This window comes from Bufo bufo, chromosome 2, assembly GCF_905171765.1.
Source record: "Bufo bufo chromosome 2, aBufBuf1.1, whole genome shotgun sequence".
Taxonomy (NCBI): Eukaryota; Metazoa; Chordata; class Amphibia; order Anura; family Bufonidae; genus Bufo; species Bufo bufo.
In genome coordinates this window covers 565,819,676-565,847,464 of record NC_053390.1, presented here as the reverse complement: position 1 = coordinate 565,847,464, position 27,789 = coordinate 565,819,676, and the positions used below count along the sequence as shown (strand labels likewise).

Sequence of the window (27,789 nt, the reverse complement as noted above, 5' to 3'; positions counted from 1 at the left end):
AGGAGGATAAATTACTTTATTATTTAATATATTGATGAAATACAATTTTAATCACAATCTGTATCGGAATCACAAACTTTATTTAACCATTAGGCTACAAACACTGTTTGCATTGCACAGAACTCATTGTGGCACCTTCAATATGCGCAGCTAAAATATATTTATAAAAAGTTAAAACAATTGGAGTATGAGGTGTTCAAGAGGACTTGTAAATTACTCGCATTACCCATACAATAACAATTCTGGATCATATTTTCATATACCGTAACTCTATGTTGTGCCATTTTTATATTATTCCTATTAGAAGTTTGTGATTGAATTGCTAGCAGTTTGCAGTAAAGGTCCATCTGGGTGTTACCAGTTGGGGGGGGGGGGGGGAGTTGTTCCTGCAGAGTCTGACAGTGGCAGCACTGATTGGATAGTGTCAGTTTCAGATGCAGTTTCAGATGCAGTACAACGCATTTGGAAAGTCTTCACACCTTTCACTTCTTTCACATTTTATTATGTTGCGTCCTTGTACTAAACTAAAATAAAACATTCAAGTTTTTCCTCATTATTCTGCACTCAATACCCCATAATGAGAAAATGAATACAGAATGTTCAAAATCTTTGATAACTTATTGAAAAGGAAAAACTTAAAGGGTTTCTGTCACCCCACAAAACTCATATTTTTTTTTTTGGATAGTTAGATTCCTTATAGGGCGATATAGGAGAATATAATAGTCTTACTTACTTTCATGCGGCCGATTCTTTATAAAACGAAGTTTTATAATATGTAAATGAGGGCTCTACCAGCAAGTAGGGCGTCTACTTGCTGGTAGCCGCAGCAGCAATCCGCCCCCTCGCCGTGTTGATTGACAGGGCCAGCCGGGATCTCCTCCTCCGGCCGGCCCTGTCAGTAATTCAAAAATCGCGCGCCTCTGGTCATTCGGCGCAGGCGCTCTGAGATGAGGAGGCTCGTCTCCTCAGTGCGCCTGCGCCGATGACATCACCGAAAGAGAAGACGTCATCGGCGCAGGCGCACTGAGGGAGTGCTGAGGAGACGAGCCTCCTCATCTCAGAGCGCCTGCGCCGAATGACCAGAGGCGCGCGATTTTTGAATTACTGACAGGGCCGGCCGGAGGAGGAGATCCCGGCTGGCCCTGTCAATCAACACGGCGAGGGGGCGGATTGCTGCTGCGGCTACCAGCAAGTAGACGCCCTACTTGCTGGTAGAGCCCTCATTTACATATTATAAAACTTCGTTTTATAAAGAATCGGCCGCATGAAAGTAAGTAAGACTATTATATTCTCCTATATCGCCCTATAAGGAATCTAACTATCCAAAAAAAAAAAAAAGAGTTTTGTGGGGTGACAGAAACCCTTTAAATATTGATTTGACATAACTAATCTGACCCTTTACTCAATACTTAGTTGAAGCACCTTTGGCAGCGATTACAGCCTCCAGTCTTCTTTGGTATGATGCCAAAAAGTTTACATTCCTGAATCTTGGGATTTTTCTGCCATTCTTCTCTGCAGATCCTCTCAAGCTCTGCCAGATTTAATGGGGGCCATTGGTGGACAGCCATTTTCAGTTCTCTCCAGAGATGTTTGATTGGGTTCAAGTCAGGGCTCTAGCTTGACCACTCAAGGACATTCACAAAGTAGTCCCTAAGCCACTCCTTTGTTGTCTGTGTGCTTATGGTCATTGTCTTCTTGGAAGATAAACCTTCAGCCCAGGCTGAGGCTCCGTGATCTCTGGATTAGGTTTGCATTAAGAATAGCTCTGTCCTTTGGTCAAGGTTGAGGGAAACCTGAATGAAACAATCTCCCCATCCCAGTTGCTGAAAAACACCCTCACAGCATGTTGGTGCCACCACCATGCTTCACTGTAGGGATGATGTTTAGAATTTAAGTTAATTAGTTTAATCTTGATTTTATCAGACTATAGAATCCTGTTTCTCACAGTATGAGAGACCTTTTAGATGCTTTATTTCCAAAATACCATGTGTATTTTACTGAAAAGAGATTTCTTTCTGGCCATTCCACCATAAAGCCCAGATTGGTGGAATGCTGCAATGATGGTTGGCCTTCTGGAAGTTTCTCCCATCTGCACACAGAATCTTTGGAGCTCAGCCAGAGTGACTATTGGTATCTCGGTCATCTCTATTACTGTCACGTTCCAGTGGGTGTTAACCCACTGTCCACGTGTCCTACCCCCTTTAAGGGCATTGTCTAAGTGAACCCCTCGATCTTCACAGTACCCCTGATGGTGGGGAAGGACTTTCACGAGGGGAATACCAGGTCACTACCCTTTTGAGGAGGATTGGCACACAAGGCAGCTGGTACCAAAGCAAGGTACCAGAAGTACAGAAGCAGTCAGCAGGCCGAGTCGTAACCAGGAGCAACAGTGCAGGACCGAAGGATGAGGCAGAGGCGAAGTCAAACAAGCAATAGGTCAGGGCAGGTGGAACAGGTACATGTCAGGCAATCCGGATTGGCAAAAGGAGAGTCAAAGCAAGCAGGCAGGGATCAAACAGGTAGCGGATTCCAGAAACACAAAGGAGTCAGGTACACAAGGATCTTAATGCTGAGGCATCTGGAAAGGGGGCTGAGCCACTTATATACACGCAGGAGGGCTAGGATTGGTCGGCGAGGTCACGTGATCCAACCCAAGTACTGCAGGGAACAAGCAGAAAGCATGCTGTGGCCAGGGCTGAATGGAAACTGTGGAATGGATCCCAGAATGGACTGAGCCCAGGACTACAGTGAATGGGAAAGCACTGGTAGCAGATCACCTCTGAACACGGCGCCCAGGACCACGGCGGCAAGCAGGGGTACAGCGGCGCACAGCAGCTGCTGTTACAATTCCTTAATTTGGTGGGGTGCCAGCTCTAGGAAAAGTTCTAGTTGTTCCAAACTTTTTTCCAATAATTTAAGAATTATGGAGGCCACTGTGCTTTTGGTAACTTTTAGTTAAGCAGACATTTTTGTACCCTTCTTTAGATCTTTGCCTCCACACAATCCTGTCTCTAGGCTCTACAGTAGTGTTGAGCGCGAATATTCGAATTGCGAATTTTTTTCTCGAATATCGCAATTTCGAGATTTCGCGAATATTTAGAATATTGTTCTATATATTCGCGAAATAGAATATTCGTTTTTTTTTTTTTTTTTTTTTTTTTTTATTTTTTTTTCTTTCCCACTTCCCTAAAGTTGTTCTTACCTGTCCTTTGGATTCCTGGCTTCCTGGCTGCTCCAGTCAGTGGCGTTTTCAACTTACTGCTATATTCCATATTAGCTAAATTACAATCTAATCTATATGTGTATTTTACGAAATTTCGCAATAGTCGCAATTGCGATGCGAGTAATATAACACGAAATATTCGCATGAAGATTTCAACTTAGCACTGCTATACTCCATATTCTAGCCTAATATGGAATATAGCTGTGCTAAGTTAGCACTGCTATATTCCATATTAGGCTAGAATATGGAGTATAGCTGTGCTAAATTGAAATCTTCATGCGAATATTTCGTGTTATATTAGTCGCATCGCAATTTCGACTTTTTCAAATGTTCTTAATATTGCTCTAACTTCGTCTTTTAGAAATTTCGTAATATTGCTCTAACTTCGTCTCTTAGAATATTACGAATATTCTAAAAGACGAAGTTAGAGCAATATTACGAAATTTCGTAAAATACACATATAGATTGTAATTTAGCTAATATAGTGCTATAATCCCTTTTTTTTCCTGTAATTTTTTTTGCCTCTTCTGAACTTAAGTTTTGTAAAATATGTACACTATTAAAAATTATTACTATAGCAGTATATTAGCTTAAATACAATCTATGTGTATTTTACGAAATTTCGTAATATTGCTCTAACTTCATCTTTTAGAATATTACGAATATTCTAAAAGACGAAGTTAGAGCAATATTAAGAACATTTGCAAAAGTCGAAATTGCGATGCGAGTAATATAACACGAAATAGTCGCATGAAGATTTCAACTTAGCACAGCTATATTCCATATTCTAGCCTAATATGGAATATAGCAGTGCTAACTTAACACAGCTATATTCCATATTAGGCTAGAATATGGAATATAGCAGTGCTAAGTTTAAATCTTCATGCGACTATTTCGTGTTATATTACTCGCATCGCAATTTCGACTTTTGCAAATGTTCTTAATATTGCTCTAACTTCGTCTTTTAGAATATTCGTAATATTCTAAGAGACGAAGTTAGAGCAATATTACGAAATTTCGTAATATACACATATTAGCCTAGCCATAGTCATTAGCATAGGAACGTTGCCTTATACTATCAAGATAAATTTTCGCAATATGCGAAAAATAATTTCGCGATAATTGGAATAATTGCGAATATTCGATTTCGACGAATATAACACGAATATTCATGCGAATATTCGCGAAATATCGCGAAACCGAATATGGCACCTCCCGCTCATCACTACTCTACAGGCAGTTCTTGCCTCCTCATGGCTTGTTTTTTGCCCTGATATGCATTGTCACATGTGAGACCTTATATAGACAGGGGTATGTCTATCCAAATCATGTCCAGTCAACTGAATTTACCACAGGTGGACTCCAATCAAGGCCTGAATACTTTTTCCCATATCATCACCATGACGGCCACAAGGAGATTGACCCATGACATCTGTGGGGGCAGGAAACAGAGAAGAGGTTAAATTGCCCCCTCCCACCACCACACCTCAGTGTTCCTGTCCCCACTGTGGCCAGGGTCAGAGAAGAGTCTCCCTGCGGTCGGCAGGGAGATGAAGATAGGAAATCGTCTTCTTTTTTATTTTCTTCTTCTCCAGGAGGGTCCGAGGACGGTCTCCTGGTTACCTGAAGCTCATCGGAGCTCCCCCAGTCCGCCGGCGGCTGTGTGCTTATGCTGGGCTGGGGGGTATCGGGAGGACTCGTTCCGGCAGGTCTGGAGCCTGCTCCCGGGCCGCAATCTTCCTCCTCCTCCTCCTCCCCTGTGGGTCGGGCTGGTAGCGGCCGGCGTGTGCGCACGCCGACGTCCATGACGTCACTTCCGGGTTCGGTCATGCGACGCAACCCGGAAGTAAAGCGCAGGAGGACAGAGCAGTTTGAATAAAAGGCGGGACGGCCATAGGAACGCTGATCTGAGGTCTGTGAGTACTGCAATTGCACTTTACTTCAGAATATGTCAGGTCCTGAGGTACAAACTGTTATGGAGCTTGATGCTCCCTCTCTGGCTCCTGTAAGTATCCCTCTGGGGGTCCGCTTTTCTTATGGCACTGTATTTTTACTAGGCTATTTCTGATGCCTCTATTCCATATTTATTTCAGGATAAAGAGGCGCAAAAAAAGGTTAAAAAACCTCCTCGCTGCATCTCTTGTGCTAAAAGACTGCCTGAAGAATATGGAAAGAAGCTTTGTAAGGAGTGTATTTCTGATGTGGTCCAGCAGGAACAATCGTCCCTTATGGAGAATATCAGATCTGTGGTTCAGGAAGAAATCAGGGCCGCTACAGTTGCTCCGTCTGATCCCCAGGACGAGCCCTCTCGCAAGCGTCCGCATTCTAGGATCATTACCTCTGGATCCGAGGATGCTGACGATAAAGCTTCTACTTCCGTGCAGTGGGAGGATGATCTCTCTCTCTCTCTGAAGGAGAAATCTGCGAAAATAATAGGAAATTTTATTTTTCCTCAGAAGAGATGAGTGACTTATTAAAGGCAGTCAGAGTGACAATGGGGATTGAAGAAACCCCTAGGTCCTTATCCATTCAGGATGAAATGTTCGGGGGACTCAGGGTGAAAAAATCCAAGGTCTTCCCATAAACGAACACATTAGAGAAATGATTCTGGAGGAATGGTCGGAACCAGAAAAACGATTGGGGATTTCCAAAGAATTTAAAAATCGACTATTGTTTGACCCCTTTCAGTCTAAGTTGTTCGACGAGACCCCTAAAATAGACGTGCAGGTGGCAAAAGTTAACAAAAAAACTGCCCTGCCGTTTGAGGATGCCGCCCAATTGAAAGATGCTATGGAGCGGAAGGCAGGTGCCCTTTTAAGGAAAGCTTGGGAGGCCTCCATGTTTAACATCAAGACCAACATCGCAGCAACGTCTGTCGCCAGGTCTATGTACTTATGGTTAGGAGAGCTTGAGAACCACCTAAGCAGTAAGACCTCCAGGGAAGAAATCTTGCAGTCCATCCCGCTACTTAAATCAGCTACGGGGTTCCTGGTAGATGCATCGGCTGAATCTATTAGATTCTGTGCTAAGGAGGCAGGGCTTTCCAATGCGGCTCGTCGGGCTTTGTGGATGAAATCTTGGTCGAGCGATAGAATTTCTAAACAAAAGTTAATATCTATCCCCTTTACAGGAGAATATGTATTCGGCCCGGTCCTACACGAGATTCTTGAGAAAGCGGCCGACAAGAAAAAGGGATTACCTGAGGAAAAGTCCTTTAGAAAGAACCAGTCCTTTCGGTCTTACGGTGGACAAAACAAGGCTGTTAGAGGGAAAGGCAAGTCAGGCCGCTGGTCTTATCCCAAAGGGGGTAGAGGAAGAGGCTTCCTTCTTAAGCCCCAATCCAAATTCGAGGACAAACAATGACGCCATTGTAGGGGGGAGACTGAAGGATTTCCTGGGTCCATGGTCACTAACATCAAGAAATCCTTGGGCCTTGGATATCATTCGGCAAGGTTACAGGATCGAGTTCACCTCTCTCCCCCCTCCAAGATTCGTCTTCACAAAGATGCCTACCAGATTCTCCAACCTAAATATTTTCCAAGGAGTCCAGGACTTGGTGAAGAAGGGTGCAGTAATCCCAGTTCCCGCGTCTCAAAGAGGTCGAGGGTACTATTCAACCCTATTTTTAGTAAGGAAGAAGGAAGGAGACTTCCGGACCATCATAAACTTGAAACAACTGAACAAGTTTATTCTTTACAGGAAGTTCAAGATGGAGTCTCTCAGATCCATAGTACCGTTGATAAAGCTAGGGGCATTTATGTGTTCGGTCGACCTAAAGGACGCCTATCTGCATGTCCCCATTCACCCAGATCACCAGAGGTTTCTAAGATTTGCTATCCTAGACCCTTCCAATCGGCTTCTTCATTTCCAATTCATAGCACTACCCTTCGGGATTTCAGACGCTCCAAGGCTTTTCACCAAATTAGTGATAGAAATGATAGCCCCACTCAGACAGGAAGGGTTAAATATAGTGCCATATCTGGACGACTTTCTAATTATAGCAGACTCAAAAGAACTCCTGCTGTCGGACTTGGAAATATTTCTGTCCCGCCTGTCTCAACTAGGATGGATAGTGAACGAATCCAAGTCAATGTTGGTTCCATCCGAGAAGGTGAGGTTCCTGGGAGTTACTCTAGACTCCGTAACTCAGTCAACCTTCCTACCACAGAGCAAGATCCAGTCCCCGATAAACAAGGTGAGGCACTTCCAACGCCGGAAAGGATGCTCAGTGAGGGAAGCAATGAGCCTACTCGGCCTCCTAACCTCCTGTATACCTTCTGTCGAGTGGGCACAGGCTCACTGTCGAGTGATACAGAACTGGCTATTGTCCCACTGGAACAAGAAGAAGGGCTCTCTGGACTCCAAGCTTCCAATTCCAGGATCAGTAAAGAGATCTCTCTCATGGTGGATGAAGGAGAAGAATCTTTCCCAGGGAGTCCCATGGATCAAATCGCCTTCAATTACCATCTTCACGGATGCCAGCCAATCCGGTTGGGGAGCGAAAATCGACAAAGCCTATTTCCAGGGAACGTGGAAGCATCTGATATCTGCCCAATCTTCAAATTTCAGGGAGCTGTATGCGGTAGGAGAAGCTCTACTCTCCGCCAGACAGTTGATAAGAAATCAGCATGTGAAAGTCCTATCGGACAACGTGACCGTGGTCTCCTACTTGAAACATCAGGGAGGTACTCGATCAAGGAGACTCCAGAGTATCTCAGAGGAAATTTTCTCCTTTGCAGAGAAAGAACTAAAATCCATCTCAGCAATGCACCTGAAGGGATCCCAGAATCTAGAAGCGGACTTTTTGAGCAGACAAGTGGTAGATCATACAGAGTGGGCACTGAATCCAGAGGTCTTCAATATGCTAAACCAAAGATGGGGGCTTCCTACAATAGACCTGTTCGCATCAAGGAAAAATACGAAAGTACAAACATTCTGCTCCCTAAATGCTGGAGATCATCCCTGGAGAATAGATGCCTTCTCCCTAAAATGGTGCTGGGATCTAGGGTACGCATTCCCTCCATTGGTTGGAAGGTTCTCCAATCGGTTGCCCCCACCCATAAAAAATAATTTTATAACTCTCCTTGTGGCCGGTTTTCCATGCAAAGTTTTAGTTTTTAATATATTTGCAAACATTTCTAAAATTCAATTCTTATTTTTTTATTAAGGGGGGCTGAGTGCAGAAAAAAAGTAAAAGGGTCTGAAGACTTTCTGAATGCAACATCCTTTTGTACATTTATTAATAAACTTTTGTTAGGAATAGGAGAGGAACAATGCAACATAGAGTGATAAGAAAAAATGCTCCAGAGTTGTCATTTCATGTGGGGTGCAATTATTTTCTAAAGCTATATACATCTGCAGCTGCACGCTAATTGTGCAGCTAAGAGACTGAGGAACCTGCTGTCAACATGACTCCCCATAGAGAAGACAGGGATAATTTTTTACTATTCCGGTCTTACTCATTGCGCTATACACACTGCTCACTTTCTGCGTCTACTAATCATGTGATCACCATGGGCCGGGCACCTGCATGACACAGCTCATCTCTGCAGTAAGGTTGTACAGCCTAGTGTTGATCACGAATATTTGAATTTTGAATTTTTATTGCGAATATAGGTACTTCTAAAATTCTCAAAAATTTCAAATATAGTTCTATATATTCGAAATTTCGAATATTAGAATTTTTTCCGAATTTTTTTTTATTTTTTTATCAGTACACATGATCCCTCACTGCTTCTAGCTTGTGGGCCAATAAGAAGGCTGCAATATACTTGACTTTAGGAGTAGTAGTGTTTGCGAATTTTGCTCTATATTCTTTTTTTTTAATATTCGCTATATTGCTATATATTCTTGTTTTAGAATATTACGAATATTCGAAAAAACGAAGTTATAGCAATATAGAGAATATTCAAAAAAAATCGAATAGAGCAATTTAGCTAATATAGTGATATAGTCTTCTTTGTCTAATAGTTGTAAATTGAAAAATTCGCAATAAAAAATTTGAATCCGAAAATTCGAATTCCGAAAATTCGCATATTACACAATCATTACCTTTCCGATTTTTTTTGAGTAAAAAAAAAATAAAAAATCTACAAAATATTCGCAAAATATCGCGAATTCGAATATGACCCCTGCCGCTCATCACTAGTACAGCCCTGTACAACTGCTCTGTGGGCTGTATTCCCCCTGTGACTGGGGCTAATATGTTAACCCCAGTTACAGGAAAAATCAGAAATATAATGAAAAAGTTGTATTATTCTTGTATGGCCTTTAAAATAAAAATAATAAAAAAAAGGCCACCACATGCCACACCCCAGATTTTAGCCCCACCCTCTGTGACCATAACCCATACATCCCACATAATTAAAAATATTTTAGTTAAACATTTTATTAACAAAAAAGACCATTTTCCCCCCTCTTTACATTTTCCTGGGTACAAAAAAATACTAAAATGAAAATAAGTAAAATAAAGCTTCAGATATTTAAAAAAAAGTGCAATAATTATTCGCATACCCGAAGAAAAAAAAAGTTATGGCTTTCATAACAAAAAAATGGAAATAAGCCTGGTCAGGAAGAAGGGGGTTAAATGGCCGGGTAAATTCTACTTACACAGTCTTTCTGGAAAGGATATGCAGGAAGTACCTATGGTGGACAGCCCTGCCAGTACTTTTTTCTTTATACTACATGCTTAGGGCTCATGCACATGAACATATTTTTTTCCGTGTCCGTTCCATTTTTTGCTGCCTGTATGTGGAACCATTCACATAAATGACTGTTCATTCTGTGTTCGTATATCCGCATGGCTGTTTCACAAAAAAATAGAACATGTCCTATTAGGGGCTGTAAGTTCAGTTCAGAAAAATATGGAAAGCACACAGCCGGTATCCGTGTTTTGCATCTGCAATTTGTGGACCGCAATACATCCCATGGTCGTGTGCATGAGCCCTCGGCTGTAAGTTCATGGTCATTTTTATTATAGTCAGGTGACTACTATATTTCTTTTTTGTTGAGTTTTTTTTTCTCTCCTGTCAAATGTCTGCTTTCCATAGGCATTATTAACCCCTAGGATACCAGAGGTTTTTTCATTTTTGCATTTTCATTTTTCTTCCCTATCTTCCTTGAGCCATAAATTTTTTATTTTTCCATTCACAAAGCTGTATCAGGGCTTATTTTCTGCGGTACAAGTTGTAATTTCTAATGCCACCATTTAATATGGCATACAATGTAATGGGAAGCATTCCAAATGGGTTGGAACTGAGATGTTAAGTGCACTAAGAGAGGGTCAAAGCCTCAGTGCACCCTACCTGTGCCACTGTACATAAGTCCCACCTTTCCTTGGCTGATTGACAGGGCCAGCCATCTGGATTCTGCTGTTGCCAGGACCCATAATCTAACATTTGCACTGCACGCCACAATTTCAGCACATGCACAGTACAGCATCTGATTCCTGCATGGGAGAGAAGAATTTTTCTAGGTATATACCAAAATTGCGTCGCACTGCGGCAGTAGTTTGTGGGGCCAAGCGAATGCAGCATTCACATGCCTGGTCCCATCAGTCAACCAAGGAATGGAGAGCCTTCTTATGTAGATCACCAGAGCTAGGGTGTACCAAGGGGCTAAAGCCACAAACCCACTGTTTTTGGCAGGGCCAGCCAAAAATCTAATATGTGTAGGAAGAGAAGATGACATTGGGGAAAAGAAGAATTAGGTTTGTTGAATTTCAACACCCAATCCTTTTGCTCTGGGAGATAAGCCTCTCACTCTACTCAAAGCACATACATGCTCAGCCATGCCTAATGAGTATGTGTATGTGGAGTCAGGAGAGATAGATGTCAGCTATTCAGGGTGTATTTATTGGCATCTTAAGAGTAAATTATAGTTCTCTTTCAAATCAGCCAACACCAAATCAAATGTGCAATGTGCACTTAAAGCCTACTACAGTTGAGGCAGGAAGAAGATTCCCTTCAACCCTTTTAGAACAGCGATTTAGGTGTACAGTATATCAGTGATTTAACATAAATTATGAAAAAATGGTTGTGACAGTATTAACTCATCTGTAGATAAATGACCGTTGACATGGTGTACTATTAAATAAATCATTTGCCCATTTCTCTTCAGTATTAGATGTATTAAACTTAGAAAATGATTTGCCTGTGTCGCAACCAGCCCATGAGGAGCAGAGGAAGGGAGTGGTAGTGGCAAGCATGGGATTCAGCTGGTTCTCACTGGTTCTCTAGATCCGGTTGTTAAAATTACAGCTGGATCGTAGTACCGTGTTACCAGCTGAGCCCCGATCCGGTGCTCTGGCGGCAGTGGAAGGGCAGCTGGAGATGAGTGCTTTGTGGAAGCGCTCATCTCTCTACATTCATCTGTATTGCCATCCTCAGGACACAGATTAATGCTGCAGCAGGGCAAGGAAGAGGCGTCTCCCTTTCTTGTTCCTCTGATAGGCTGCACACATTGCACACATACTTGCACACATTATGGGGGCACTATGGGGGCATTAGCACAATTGGGGGCACTAAGAGTGGGAATGTGTTTGTACTAGCACACAGAATGGTGGCATTTTTGTATTAGTGCACATTATTAGGGATCAATTTTGTACTGGCGCACATTATAAGGGACATTCTGTGTACTCGTACTCATTTTAATTGTGCCACTGTGCCCCCTACAGTCAGTGTCGGACTGGGGAACCTAGGGCCCACCAGTAAAATTTATTTTGGGGGCCCACCGTACGGATACATTCAAATATAATACATATTTTAACAAGTTTTTTATATGAACATAGACTGGTTGAGGTGCTGTACATTGTATATATGTATGTAGTGCAGTAAGTCTACTGTAGTATGAGCCACTTGTGCAGGGGGTGGGAGACTAGGGGCCCACCTTGCTCACGGGCCCACCGGGGGATTCCCCTGTACCCCTGTGGGCCAGTCCGAACCTGCCTACAGTAATAGTGTTCCCCAAAGTCCCACCAATAATAATAATTCTCTGCTAGTTTGCACTTAGCAGTAATAATTTCTTCACTGTGCCCCAGAAGTAATAATGCTCCCATAGTGCCCATAATAGTATTCATGTTCCCCATGGTCCCCCAGTAGTAATTGGGGGGACATAATGTTTACACTATGTAAGGGACACTATTTGCTGGGCGCAGTTATTTTAGGACACTGTGTGCCAATAATTATTGAGGGCACTATCTGTGTGATACTAGTATTATCAGGGGGTTTATCTGTTTCTGCTGAATAGTATTGGTGAGCACAGCGGGCACAGTATTGGGGACAATATCTGTGTGGTACTAGTATTTTTAGGTGTACAGTTTCTGTAGTATAGTATTGGGGAGCACAGCGGGCACAGTATTGGAAAAGTAAGAACCCAAGATGTCTTTTTGTCAAACTGCAGAGATGAGAGATGGGTGAAAAATCATCATAGGCGTCTGGTCTGAAAGGAGAAGATGAGGAAAGAGAAGGTCTACATAAGAGGAGAAGTCACTGGATGTAAGAGGTATGTGATGCTGTATTCTTCTGTATGTTTAATAGCACTAAATATAATGTGTATGCAAATCTTTAGTGTTAGGTAGAAAATGTGTATAAAATGTATATGGAGTAGGTATATCTACTGTAAGTGTAGACTATGTGTAATTTATATACTGTATGGTGTATCGTATATGGGTGTATATTGGTGTATATTGATTTATTTATGCCAGTGTAGTGTATACATGATATATGTGAGTGTAGTGTCTATATTGTCTGTTTATCTATGCATAGCTCCAAACAGTCCCAGATCTGGCATAACTACTGTGTGGGGGGCACAATGGAGACTAGGCAGGATTGGGACATGTACAGATAGACATTGGGTGGAGTTAGAGGTGTGGCCTAGCATTTAAAAAAAATTGTGGCTATTTTTGTGCCGCTGATAATTTAGCTACTTAGGCTTTTTAAAAGTTGGCCGGTATGTAAGTGTGGTGTATATATGGTATATTTATGTATGTGTACCATGTATACGGTGTATTTATGTGTATGTGTGTTGCATATATATGGTGTATGTATATGCAAATATGTTGTGACACTGCATGTCTGCTGTTGAGTAGGGAACCTGTTGTTAAAAATTTCAATCCCACTCCTGGGTAGTGGCCCTAGCTGTAACAGTCAATCACAGTGGCAAACCTTACACCGATGAAAGGAGGATGCAACCTTTATTTCCTCGCTGGCACACCCTGAAGTTGGGGCTCCTACCTGATGGTAGATAAAGTGCAATTGCAAAGCAGGAGGTACAGGGTACAAAGTCTGGCATATGGTGCAGGAATCAGTAACCAGGCCAGATGTAGAAAATAAACGTCTCTCCTTACTAAAGTGCATATTGGGAATTGTAGTACATCCAACGGTATTAAAGGGACACTGACAGGCCCAAAAAGCATATTTAGGTATATATATATGACAGTACAGGTCTTATAAAGTGTATTAGAATCATCTAAGTATCCCCCCTGTCCACCTTTATAAATACAGTAAAATTAAGTTTTATAACCTGCTTGAATCGTGTTCAATCTGCCCAAGGGGTTGGTGTTTTATCTCAACTTGTGCCCAGCCAGCCTCGCCACAACTGCCGTTTGAAGCGCCGCCCAGCTCATCAATATTCACTTTGCTGGGTGGCTACTAGCGTCCCCGGCTATCTTCAGCGCATGCGCCCGGCACCCTCACTGGCCGGGATCGCATCGCGCCTGCGCACAGTCTGATTCTCAGAGGCTGATGCAGCCTCTGCTTTATGCGCATGCGCCGGGCACAGTTCAGAGCAGCGCTTCAGAGTAGCCACCCAGCGAAGTGAATATTGATGAGCTGGGCGGCGCTTCAAACGGCAGTTGTGGCGAGGCTGGCTGGGCGCACGTTGAGATGAAACACCGCCCCTTGGGCAGTTTGAACACGATTCAAGCAGGTTATAAAACTTCATTTTACTGTATTTATAAGGTGGACAGGGGGGATACTTAGATGATTCTAATACACTTTATAAGACCTGTACTGTCATATATATACCTAAATATGCTTTGTGGGCCTGTCAGTGTCCCTTTAAGGCACAATTCCAACAATTCAAAGTGAAAATCTCCCCAGATATGTATGGATTTGAGTAATGATGGGGAAAAGTGGTAACTCATTTCTCTCTATCTTCCCAAAATCTTTTTCTGCAGAATCTATATGGCTGGCAATATTACTTTTGCAATGCTAGCTTTAATTTCCAACTGAGGGATAGAGAGAGAGTTTAAGATTAGGGATGAGTGAACCCGAACTGTATAGTTCGGGTTCGTACCGAATTTTGGGGTGTCCGTGACACGGACCCGAACCCGAACATTTTCGTAAAAGTCCGGGTTCGGTGTTCGGCGCTTTCTTGGTGCTTTTTGAAAGGCTGCAAAGCAGCCAATCAACAAGCGTCATACTACTTGGCATGGCTGTGATTGGCCAGTGCAGCATGTGACCCAGCCTCTATATAAGCTTGGGTCACGTAGCGCTGCACGTCACTCTGCTGTTACAAGTGTAGGGAGAGGTTGCAGCTGCGACGTTAGGGCGAGATTAGGCAGTGATTAACTCCTCCAAAACACTTAAGACAGTGATCGATCTAAAGCTATGGATCATTGAACTGCTGCTATTCAATTGCTCACTGTTTTTAGGCTGCCCAGAGCGTTTTTCAGTCACTTTTTTCTGGGGTGATCGGCGGCCATTTTGTGGCTTGTGGTGCGCCCCAGGGGCTAGCTGCCACCAAGTCCATTTAAGCATCAATAGTGTGGTTATTTAAATCTATCCCTAAAAGGGTATATTAGATTCAAGGTGCTGATAGGGTCATTCTCAATAACTTCACACACACGCTACTGTGCATATCCAAGTCTAATTCTGTCCTTAAACGTATACCTGTCACCCAGCGCCTAAATAATAGGCCTCAAATTCATATTCAGCTAAATCAGTGGCTATTGCTGTAGCTGGTTAAGTTATATTGTGTCCGTCAAAGCACAGTTTTTGTTCTGGTTTGAAATACAATTCCCAACCTAGCAATTTCCTAAATTAGTGGTTTCTGCTGTATCAGGCCTACCCGGCGGCCAGCGTTTTGTCTGAACGTGTATTCAGCACGGCAGGGGGCGTCATTACAGACAAATGTAGCCGCCTGTCTACAGCCAATGTGGACAAGCTGACGTTCATAAAAATGAACCAGGCATGGATCCCACAGGACCTGTCCATCCCTTGTGCAGATTAGACATTAACTACCTCCCCTTAACCATATATTATTGTACTCCAGGGCACTTCCTCATTCAATCCTATTTTTATTTTCATTTTACCATTATATTGCGGGGCAACCCAAAGTTGAATGAACCTCTCCTCTGTCTGGGTGCCGGGGCCTAAAAATATCTGACAGTGGCATGTTCCAGTGGTGGGTGAGATGAAGCATGATTCTCTGCTATGACATGAAGCCTGAATCTCTGCTGAGTCGCTGACATGAAGCCAGATTCTATGTTATGGGACCTCTCTCCTCTGTCTGGGTGCCGGGGCCTAAATTATATGACAATGGACTGTTCCAATGTTGGGTGACGTGAAGCCTGATTCTCTGCTATGACATGAAGACTGATTCTCTGCTGACATGAAGCCAGATTCTCTGCTATGGGACCTCTCTCCTCTGCCTGGATGCCTGGGCCTAAATATCTGACAATGGACTGTTCCAGTGGTGGGTGACGTGAAGCCTGATTCTCTGCTATGACATGAAGACTGATTCTCTGCTGACATGAAGCCAGATTCTCTGCTATGGGACCTCTCTCCTCTGCCTGGGTGCCTGGGCCTAAATATCTGACAATGGACTGTTCCAGTGGTGGGTGACGTGAAGCCTGATTCTCTGCTATGACATGAAGACTGATTCTCTGCTGACATGAAGCCAGATGCTCTGCTATGGGACCTCTCTCCTCTGCCTGGGTGCCTGGGCCTAAATATCTGACAATGGATTGTTCCAGTGGTGGGTGACGTGAAGCATGATTCTCTGCTATGACATGAAGACTGATTCTCTGCTGACATGAAGCCAGATTCTATGTTATGGGACCTCTCTCCTCTGCCTGGGTGCCGGGGCCTAAATATCTGACAATGGACTGTTCCAGTGGTGGGTGACGTGAAGCCTGATTCTCTGCTATGGGACCTCTCTCCTCTGCCTGGGTGCCTGGGCCTAAATATCTGACAATGGACTGTTCCAGTGGTGGGTGACGTGAAGCATGATTCTCTGCTATGACATGAAGACTAATTCTCTGCTGACATGAAGCCAGATTCTCTGCTATGGGACCTCTCTCCTCTGCCTGGGTGCCTGGGCCTAAATATGTGACAATGGACTGTTCCAGTGGTGGGTGACGTGAAGCATGGATTCTCTGCTATGACATGAAGACTGATTCTCTGCTGACATGAAGCCAGATTCTCTGCTATGGGACCTCTCTCCTCTGTCTGGGTGCCGGGGCCTAAAAATATCTGACAGTGGCCTGTTCCAGTGGTGGGTGATGTGAAGCCTGATTCTCTGCTATGACATGAAGACTGATACTCTGCTATGGGACCTCTCTCCTCTGCCTGCGTGCCTGGGCCTAGATATCTGACAATGGACTTTTCCAGTGGTGGGTGACGTGAAGCATGTTTCTCTGCTATGACATGAAGACTGATTCTCTGCTGACATGAAGCCAGATTCTCTGCTATGGGACCTCTCTCCAATTGATATTGGTTAATTTTTATTTATTTTATTTTTATTTTAATTCATTTCCCTATCCACATTTGTTTGCAGGGGATTTAACATTTTGCAGCCCTCTAGCCCTTTCCTGGGTTGTTTTACAGTCTTTTTAGTGCCGAAAAGTTCGGGTCCCCATTGACTTCAATGGGGTTCGGGTTCGGGACGAAGTTCGTGTCGGGTTCGGATCCCGAACATTTCCGGGAAGTTCGGCCGAACTTCCCGAACATCCAGGTGTTCGCTCAACTCTATTTAAGATACAACTATCCAAGTTCAGCTCCAATGCTCAGCCATACAGACTCTAGACCCTCTTGGCTCTTTATCTCTCTTTTTCCTGTGTACTGTAGAAATGGTCACCTCTTTCTCTCAGTAGATAATCCTCAGAGAAGGTGATTCTCTGTAACGTTGGTTCAGTCCTGTGAGGACTGGAGCACATGTAGCAGCTTCCTCCTCTGCTAACACACTACCAACTAATTGATTTAGGGCTGGATCCAGAATCCACACCTAATTTCCTGCAGGGGATGAGGTAGGTTGGTTAACCGTGTTTCATTCATACTAAAGCTGTTTTGTGTACATTACAGGATATAAGCACATAAAATAACATTAGGTAACATTAAGCAGCATTACAGAACAAAACTATTTGCAAGCACCTGGAACTGGGGTACTACACTTGTACAAAATGAGCCTGTGGGTGCTCTATTGAAGGTCATATTCGTTGCCCAACTGAATAGCCAATCAAGGACTTACATTTCTGTTGTTTTGTGCTATACCATTAAATGTACTTAAATTTGGTTCGAACAGTGTGGAAATACAGGACATATGGAATTAAAACTGGACAAGAAATGGGGAAAATATACAATAATATCATCTTCTACATCATAGATTATCACAATGTATATATCAGTAGACTATAAATAATCTGAAGCAACAAAACAATTACCTGTACTTTGGATGTATTATTCCATAGATAATAGGATTATAAATTGCAGAAGCTTTAGCTATAACTGCAGGAACTGTCTTGGAATATGGCGTTAAAGATTTGCCATGGCTAAAATAGAAATGAGTAAGTAATCAGATAAAAATCATTTAAAGGACTATTCAGAAGTGATGATAGAGAGATAGATAGATAGGTAGGTAGGTAGATAGATAGATAAAGATTTTTAGTAACAGCTAGATAAAATCTATAATAATTATTCAACGGAAAACACAAAACCACACAAGTTGAAATAAAATATATGGGGCAGATCTTTGAGATATGAGGAATTCTTTCTTTGTGAGAAAAAAAAAATCAGTTTATAATTTATGCTATGCTTCCAGTGTATCAATAGGGTGCAGGTGCCTTCTGATCTTGTCTTATGGAATACCCACACTGGAAATCAAACCTATCCTACTCCTCTCTTTAAAAACATTTAAGGCTATGGCTAAGTTTGTACCAAAGATATATATATTATTTTCCAATTATAGATCACACATCTCAAACAGATAAAATTACTGCATTAAGTTCGAGACAGAGAGAAAGACAATCCAGTGAGAAGCAATTTGTGCTATATTTCAGTATAGGAGCTGTTAATCAACGTTCAAGTGTGCACCTCCCTTGTAGAAGCAGTCAAAGAAAGTTAGATTCACTGCAAAAAGACTGTCAGTGTCTTGGTTTCTGCCAGTTTCAGTAAGAACTCTCACTGTTAGTGTTCCTTCCACTAGGGGTGTTACAAAGACACTGTCACCGCCAGTTCTGTGAGAAGGTCTGTTAGACGTTCTTCTCTACCTCTTGCATGACATTCTTTGTTTTGGTTTCACTTTGTCATCTCCTTTCCTTCTCCCAGCTGTCATCTATTTACACTGATTGTCTCCCTTTATATTCCCTCCAATACTGCCTCACTTTGCAGTTTATACTTCTTCCTAGATGAGTTGTTCACTGCTGGAGGCTGCTACTGCTGATTCCTCATAGAAGTCCTTTTCCTTTATTTGTGTTTTCTTGCTGGCTTGATTCTAGATGACCCTGACTCCGTCCGTATTAAGTGCAGGGGGCCAGTGGTCGTGTCCCCTCACTATTATAGGGTTTTCAGGTGTCACACAGTATGAGGTACGTGGGCATGCAATCGTCTACCATAAAGACCTTTGCATTGGCATAGCAGTCAGGAAGAGCTCTAGGGGTTTTATAGGGCTCACCCATATGCTCCTTAGTTTGGGATCAAGCCAGTCGGATGTTTATTTATAAGTCCCAGCTTTCTGCAAAACCATCCGTGACAGACACATGTTAAAGGGGGTATCTCATAAATGTAAAACTTGTTTAATTAACATATCTGAATAACTTGTTTGCATTTCTGTGGGTGGTTAGCAGCTCATTAAGCAATTGCATTTCCCACAATTTCCTTCTCTACTGTCTAGAAAAATATATAGCTGTATCCTTTTATGGATTTAGAAGTAGTGATGAATGAAATAAAGGTATCTGGGCTGCTTTACCTGCTTCTCTATAAGATGACTACATCGGCATTGAGGGGAAGGGAGCAGGGAAGCTACTGAGCATGTTAGTCCACCTCTGAATTCAGGAAAAGGTGGTCTAGTAGGGTGAACAGCAGAAGGCTTTACCACAGGGGAAAATGAACATAAAAACAAGCAATATTTGTATTGCATGTATATTGCAATAATACTTAATTTAAAATATTTTAGTGATTGTGCAGTAATACTTTTTGTGGGATAACCCTTTAGCCCAATACTCACATAAATTATTATTATTATTATTTCACTTACCCAGCCCATGCAATCAATGTGACACATGCATAAGGAGACCAAGACAACACGTAGACAACTATAATGACAAATGCAATCTTTGCCATTTTCCATTCATTTTTCATAGATATCAAGGTTTGCCGTCCACAGGATGCTAGCTTCTGAACGTTCCTGAGAAAAATAATACAATTAATACCACACATACATAAACTGGAACATCTGGGCATTGGTTTCAATTATGAGTCAAGATCCTTATTAACTTTTACATTATGTATTAAATGCTTATTTTTATGGATAGTTTAGTACTCAAGTAAACTTTTTCCACCCTGAACTCCTAAACAGAAAAATCCAGCATCTGATAAATAACAGTTAAGATCCAGTACGGAAAAAAACACACACTTCTTACGCATTTTGGACCAAGTAAAGCCCTTACTCATAGGCTTATAATGGATAAACAGTGTATTTTTCCTGGTATTATTAAAGCCTAAGAAGTTTTACCTAAGTTGGATGTTTAATTTTTCTTTTTACAAGATATATGCATTATGTCTGAGGTGTGTCCTTGTATCCATTTAGCAAACAGGTAAACGTTACTGTTGTTTTAAAGATTCCACCCATAACTGTATTAAAATATGCCAATTAGTGCTAAGTTTAGTCACTTTAAAAATATACAAAGATTCTTAAAGGAAATGTGACATTGATTAAATCCAAAAGTTTATTTAACATACTTTTTAGAATTTATATGTTTTTTTTATTTAATGTTCCATGTCTCTATCTCTATTTAAAAATAATCCTAAAATCACACTGGCCACTAGGCCTAAATATGTCTACACTATGTTTTTTCAGAGTATCCACATGGGACACAGACAAAATTGACAGGAGGGGACCTTATTGACTTCTATGGGACAGTGTTCTATGCATTCTACAGTATGTGACTGTTCAGAGGGAGTAGTGTGAATGGTACAGTAGATCCAGTGTTATCTATACAGAGGTGATAGCTGTCATTGTAATTCTGCCTGTGATGATAATGAGATGGCTACTGAAAAGTTTCCTGTACAGAACAGGAAATCTTGACCTATTGTTAGGCCTAGTGGCCAATGCAAAAATTGCTGAATTATATATTTTTTTAAAAATAGATGCTGATATAAATTATTAATTCATAACTTAGGTGGTTCCTCCGACAGCTATGGGCTTTATTAAGACCGGGGTCTAAAACTCCTTAGCAGCTGCTCCACTAGAAAACATTGGAACAGATTTTTTATCTAATTCTAAATAAGGTTCATGCGAGCTGTAGTCAGTAACAAGGACAAGTGAGCTTGATGTATAGAGATGTACAAATACTCTATTCTGTAGCCATTTTCACAAAACTTAGAACCAAGAAGTTTAGAGAGAGCTCAACAATAAGGATGTTAGAAGCTCACAGTTGGAAATGGCTTCTTGTCACAGTTGAGATTTAAATAGACAAAAAGCCTGACAAAATTCCAAAAGGTGACCTGTGGAAGGGATATGGCAATGTAATAAAAGTTATATTAAAGGGCATATGTCAGCAGAATCAACAGGGGCCAGGACAGTAAGATTTACTGTGCATGTGCTGAGGATGAAAGGAACAGTGCAGGGACAGGATTACAGGCTGAGACGAGCTGACAAAACAAAATCTTGGCCCTTTTAATGAAATGGAGGGGGGGAGTGTCCAGGGAAGTAGAGCAGGGGAGCTAAGGTGAACAAAGTGACTAGGACACGCCCTTGAGGAATTTAAGCCTTAACTTGCATTTTTTTTAAAAACAATTATTCCTCAAAATAGCAATAGGTATGTTTTTATCAGCACGGTCATTTCAGGGTCAACTAGGCATTATGGTTGGTTCGATAGGGTTGATCCTGCTGAGAGATGCCCTTTAAATATACACAATATCACTAATTTATTATATAACACAATGGGACAGATTTACTAAGATGGACGTTTCATATGCCAGACTAGTAAAAGTCAGCTGGAGTGAGATGCACCAAATTTATTAAGAGGCATCAGCCTCTCAATAACTGTGACACATCTTCTGACAGTCTATGTGGCAGAAATTCAAATCTACACCAACTACGAGCTTGTAGATTTGAACTATAATTTACAGCAGTTTCTGATTGAAATTATAGTAAATCTTGTCGCTTGTCACTGGCCCCTCCCCTTTTCTTGACATTTTTGAAAAGTGCAGAGAAGCTCAAAAATTCTATAATTATGAAAAAAATATGCCGTTTGCCATAATTTGCAACTTTTTATGTCCCAAAATAAATACCCATTACACACTCATTGACAAAAAAAATGACGCACCAAGAAGGAGTTGTTAAAAATTAATTAAACTTTATATGTGTGAATATAATGATATATGTAAGTGATTACAATGTTACATTGGGGAAAACTGTACAGTTGAAAGGAGGCTCTAATACCCTGTTGGGCTGCTTCAAGCCTGGATACAAGAAGAGATACAGTTGTACATAGAGGCATACAGGTTCCATATAGTATCCTGCCGCACATTTGCCCACAGATGTTGCAGCTGGGCCTATAGACCCTGCACACTCGTAGGTCACCGAAGTTGGCATCCCAGTTAGTCCCATAAATTTTCAAATGGCGATAAATCCGGAGACTGGGCAGGCCAAGAAAGTGTTGCAATCCAGCAGAGACATTCTTGGTAAATTCTAGTTGTGTGTGGTGAGCATTATCTTGCTGAAAAATGCCAGCTGTCGCCCCAAAGCAAAGGTAGGATTAAGGCGCTGACCACTAGGACTCCATACTTGAATCCAATCATTGTCAGATCCCAAACAGAACCTAGATTTGTTGCCGAAAGATGATATGGTCCCAGTCTGTGTAGCAGTCCAGGTGTCTTGTTCACGACACCATTGCAAACAAAGGTGACGGTGGCTGGCAGTCAATGGCAGGACACGTAATGGGGACCCTGACAGCAAATTTCCTTCTGCTATACGCCTGAAAATGGCCCTGGCCAGGGACAGGGCTATGCAATGATGGTGTCCTCTTTGTCTGAATGGTGGATAACGAAACTGTGGGAGCAGCACATGCTTGTTGGCGGCTCAAACAATGCTCTTTACTGGAAGTCTGTCTGTGTGTGCCCCCACGTAACCACTGCTCCCAACAACTCCTAACAGCTGGGTCAGAGCAGATCAGATGATGGCAATTAGTCAAAATTACAATTCTGCTTCCCTCTGTCCAATGATGTACCCCCTCTCAAAGTCTAGCAATTGGACAAAATGTCTTAGAGTGCATCGCAGAGGTATGACTAGAAGTCAACGATCTCTCACAAAAAGTTACACTACCCAAAAGTAGCCTCTGAGAGCCTTTTTATAAGACAGCAGGAGAAGCACTTTTACACCTTCTTGTGGCAAGATCCAATGTCTAATCAGACCACACCGGTAATTATTTACATACTGTATCTGCCTGAGACAGAACTGCATGCTGAGTTTTGCAGCAATCTGACATTTCTATCTGGGTGCATAATTAAATGTTGTCAATGAGGGTGTTTTGGAGACTAATCCATTTATTACTTCAAAGATTCAGACTCTTGCGGATTGCATTTGATCTTCTTATTTCATTTTCTATGAATTCTGTGTCAAAGAGAGCTGTAAAACTAACTAGATTGCTTCAGTCTCAGAAGGCATTCACCAAAATAACTGTAGTAATTGAATTGAACTTATTGAACTTTTGGATAGTATGTAATGGAAAACCACAAAGGTTTACAATGAGCAGTACCCTGTTTACACACAAATAGTTCTTTGCTGAACATTTCTTTAGATGACAGCTAAAATACATTCAGAAACTCTTCAGACATTTTACTTTTTTCCCATTTTGTTACGTTACGGCCTTGTGCTAAAATAAAAAAAACAAGTTCAGGTTTTTCCCTATCATTCTGCACTCATTACCCCATAATGGTACAGTGAAAATAGAATGTTAGAAATCTTTGCTAAATATTATATTGACATAATTATTCAGTACTTAGTTGAAGTACTTTTGGCAGAGATTTCAGACTCCAGTCTTCTTGGCTATGATGCCACAAGGCTTGCACACCTGAATTTGGGGATTTTCTGACATTCTTCTGTACAGATCCTCTCAAGCTCTGACAAGTTGGATGGGGACCATCAGTGGACAACCATTTTAGGGTCAATGTCTTCTTGGAAAGTGAACATTCAGCCTAATCAAAATATCTCCATACTTAGCTCCATTCAGTTTTCTCTCAATACTGACCAGTCTCACTGTCCCGGCTGCTAAGAAACACCCCCACAGCATGATGGTGCCACTACCATGCTTCACCAGGGATGGTATATTTCAAGTGTCTTTTATTGAAGAATGGCTTTTTCTGGCTTCTGTCACGGATGATTTTGCAGATAGCTGGAAGTTATGGATAAACATCCGACTGGCTTGATCCCAAACTAAGGAGCATAAAGGTGACCCCTATAAAACCCTAAGAGCTCACCCTGACTGCTAAGCACATACAAGGGTCTCAGAGATAGACGATTGCATGCCCTCGTACCTAGACTGTGTGACACCTGAAAACCCTATAATAGTGAGGGGACACGACCACCGGCTCCCTGCACTTAATACGGAGGGAGTCAGGGTCACCTAGAATCAAGCCAGCAAGGAAATACAATACATTAAAGGACTTATCTGAACAAGCAGCAACAGAAGTCTCCAGCAGTGAACACTTCAAATCCAGGAAGTAGTATAAACTGCAAAGTGAGGCAGTATGGGAGGGAATATAAAGGAAAGAGGATTAGTCTAAATAGGTGACACCTGGGAGAAGGAAATGAGATGACAAAGTGAAACCAAAACAAAGAACATCATGCAAGAGGTAGAAAAGGACGTCTGTCAGACCTTCTCACAGAAGTGGCGGTGACAGCTTTTCTTCCATAAAGCCCAGATTTGTTAAGTGCTGCCTTGATGGTTGACCTTCTGGCAGTTTCTCCCATCTGCACACAGGATCTTTAGATCTCAGCCAGAATGGCCATTGGGTTCTCGATCCCCTTTCTTCCCAAGGCCCTTCTCGCCCAATTACTTACCCTTTTCCAGATCTGTGCCTCCACACAATCCTGTCTCTGAGCTCTACAGGCAGTTTTTTAATGGCTTGTTTTTTGCTTTGATATACACTGTCAGTTGTGAAGTCCTTATATAGACAGGGGTGCATCTTTCCAATTCCAAATCATGTCCAATCAACTGAGTATTTCACAGGTGGACTCCCATCAAGGTATAGAAACATCTCAAAGAAGATCAAGAGAAATAGGAATCTCTGATAACTAACTTTCAAGACTCATAGAAAATGGTTTGAATACTTGTGTCCATGCCACATTCTAGTTTTTTCTCCAATGCTGCTTTTACTTTGTCATTATGGGGTATTGAGTGTAGATTGATGGGGGAAAACTTTATTTTATTTTTTTATTTTAGCACAAGCCTCAACATACCAAAATGTGAAAAAAGTGAAAGATCTGAGGAGTTTCTGAATGCATTGTATCTTCCTTGACTTTCCTAGTCTGCAAGGCAGCTTTGGCTTCACTTCAATGTTGTTTCCTCTTACAACTTACAGCTGGGCAGACCCAGACAAATCATATTGTTGGAATCTGCTGATGTTAAAGGTATTCTCCAGGATTTACATATTGATGACCTGTCCTGATAGGTCATCAATATGTAAATTCCCAAGAACCGCTTTAAATATGTAAGGCTGCTTTTTGGTCTTGCAGCTCAGTCCTGATAAACCAATCATTAAAGGTAGGGATAAAGCTTCCTTCTAATACTGTACGGAGCAGGAGCTCGGTACAGTATTAAAATGTATAGGCTCCGATGAGCAGAGGTTATTGCGTAATAACTTCATAAATTAATTTGTACTGTAAGAAACCATTTCCTGAACTCGGGTTCGGTTCCAAGCAATAACTTAGGCTCATCGGAGCCAATACATTCTAACACTGTACGGAGCTCCTGCTCCGTACAGTATTAGAACAAAGTTTTATGCGAATCAACTTCAGATGTTTCATCCAAAGTCGATTTGCTCATCCCTAATTAGAGGCGTTGTCTCACTTCAGCAAATGGCATTTATCATATAGACAAAGTTAAAACAAGGCACTTACTAATGTATTGTGATTGTCCATATTGCCTTCCTCTTTTTCCATCACATTATACACTGCTTGTAACTAAAAGTTATGACCACCAGCAATCCAGCAGTGCTGGCCATGCTTGCACACCATAGGAAAAAGCACCTACCTATGCACGCTCCCACACCACAGGAGAGGCTGGTTCTTTTTCCTATAGTTCGCAAACACGTCCCCCACTGCTGGATTGCAGGGTAGTCATAACCATGGATACGAGCAGTGTATAATGCAATAGAAAAATGTATCAAGTCAGAAAAGGAGGCAATATGGAGAATCACAATACATTAGTAAGTCATGTAAGTGCCTTGTATTAACTTTGTCTACAGTACACAATAAATGCCATTTGCTGAAGTAAAATAACCCTTTAATATACAGTATGTATGTATGTATATATATATATATATATATATATATATATATATATATATATATACACATGTCTAGTCATAAGCAAGAAGATGAGTTATTATCACTAGGGTCTTACCTACTGGTACTTCTGATTGCCAGGAACATGAGCAGATAGCAGTGAAATATCACAATAAGTGGGATGAAGAAGACACAGCAGCACAGCATCATAGTGTAACTTTTATTTGCAGCTGTAGATGTGACATAGTCCCAAGTACATGATATCATTAAACCTTCAGGCACATAGGAACCTAATAAAAATGAATAAGCAATTATTAAACGACAAATTAAGGAGATGCAGTACATGCATTTCTATCTGTGGGAAGCATGGAAGCCACAGCTACTGTATCTGGTATAAAATGAAAATTGATGGCGTTTTAAATATTGTTTAGAATGTAATTCAATGATATAATGTCCGAATCCCCACAAGTGGGAGAAATAAAAAAAATATATACAAAACTCAAAATAACCTATACTTAAAAAATATCTAGTATTTTTCTTTATTTCCCCTCCTCACAGCAGTACCTGTAAAGGCTATACTTACCTGCTCCCCGCCGCTCTGTTCCACTCCTTTGTTCCCGCGTTTGTTCCTCACAGAACTTCCGGTCCCTGCCTGTCAACATCATGGACAGGGTGATGTGTGTCATTGCAGACAATGACTGGTCTCAGTGTGTCTCCAAAATACATGCCTTTGCTGGATCATGTGCCACCTGGGGACATGTCACTGCTGAGGCCAGTCATCGACGGATTTGACCTCGTTCTTACAGGAAGTTGAAAGTGGGAACAGGAAGATCAGTCAAGGAGCCATGGAGCCAGAATGGAGTGGCAAGTGGTAATTTTAGGTGTCTTCACAGGTATCACTGGGGAGGGAGGGAATTAAAAAGATCCTTTACTTCTCCTTTAATGCAAGAATTGTAAAGTACCTGAGTAAAATGATATCTGTCAGTAAAGTGCTTAGAGCTGCTGGCAGTATGACCATCAGTTTATAGTTGCAGCTACACAGAATACAGGTAAACAGTAACAAAGATTTGATGACAGCAGTCACAAGGCAGCGGGTAATTTAAAATTTACTGCAATACATAGGGACTCTTATTCCTGCCCAGCATAGGTAATCAATATCAGATTGGCAGACGTCCAACTTCTGACACCCCTGATCTGCAGTTGGAAGCAGTCGAGACATGGGTGCTCTTGAAAAGTTTAACTGTTGAACATATTTCATTAATAGTATGCTACTGCACAACCCTTTAACCCCTAGACAACCAGTGCTGTACATGTACAGCGCTGCAGGATGTTACTTGCTGTACTGCGCAACAAAAAACTGGTCACCAGTCCTAATTGCACACTGACCAGGCTAAGATGGCTGTTCTGCCTGACGAGCAACCATCTTAGTTAAGGGTCCAAAGAGATTGTATCTGCCGTCCTGATCGCTGCGATTGGCCATTCAGTGCAGACCAGCCAATCAGAGCTTCCTCGCTGTAAAAACCAGTGAGGGAGCCGCAGGTGGGCTCCGTCATGGGTGATTAGTGCTGAAATGGACAGCACCAATCACCCCAAGGTTAGACAGGAGACATCAGGATTTG

General features: G+C 41.8%; 1 protein-coding gene across 1 annotated transcript in view; it reads right to left on the bottom strand.

Annotated features, from left to right (window-relative positions):
• The window catches only part of LOC120991688 (melanopsin-B-like), a 177,428-nt gene that overhangs the window by 109,647 nt on the left and 39,992 nt on the right, over window positions 1–27,789 (bottom strand). The window contains exons 3-5 of the mRNA XM_040420485.1: window positions 26,289–26,460; window positions 19,697–19,846; window positions 17,886–17,993 (exon numbers count right to left, since the gene is read on the bottom strand). Of these exons, the coding sequence (XP_040276419.1) occupies window positions 17,886–17,993; window positions 19,697–19,846; window positions 26,289–26,460 (430 nt within the window). The remainder of the gene's footprint in view (window positions 1–17,885; window positions 17,994–19,696; window positions 19,847–26,288; window positions 26,461–27,789) is intronic.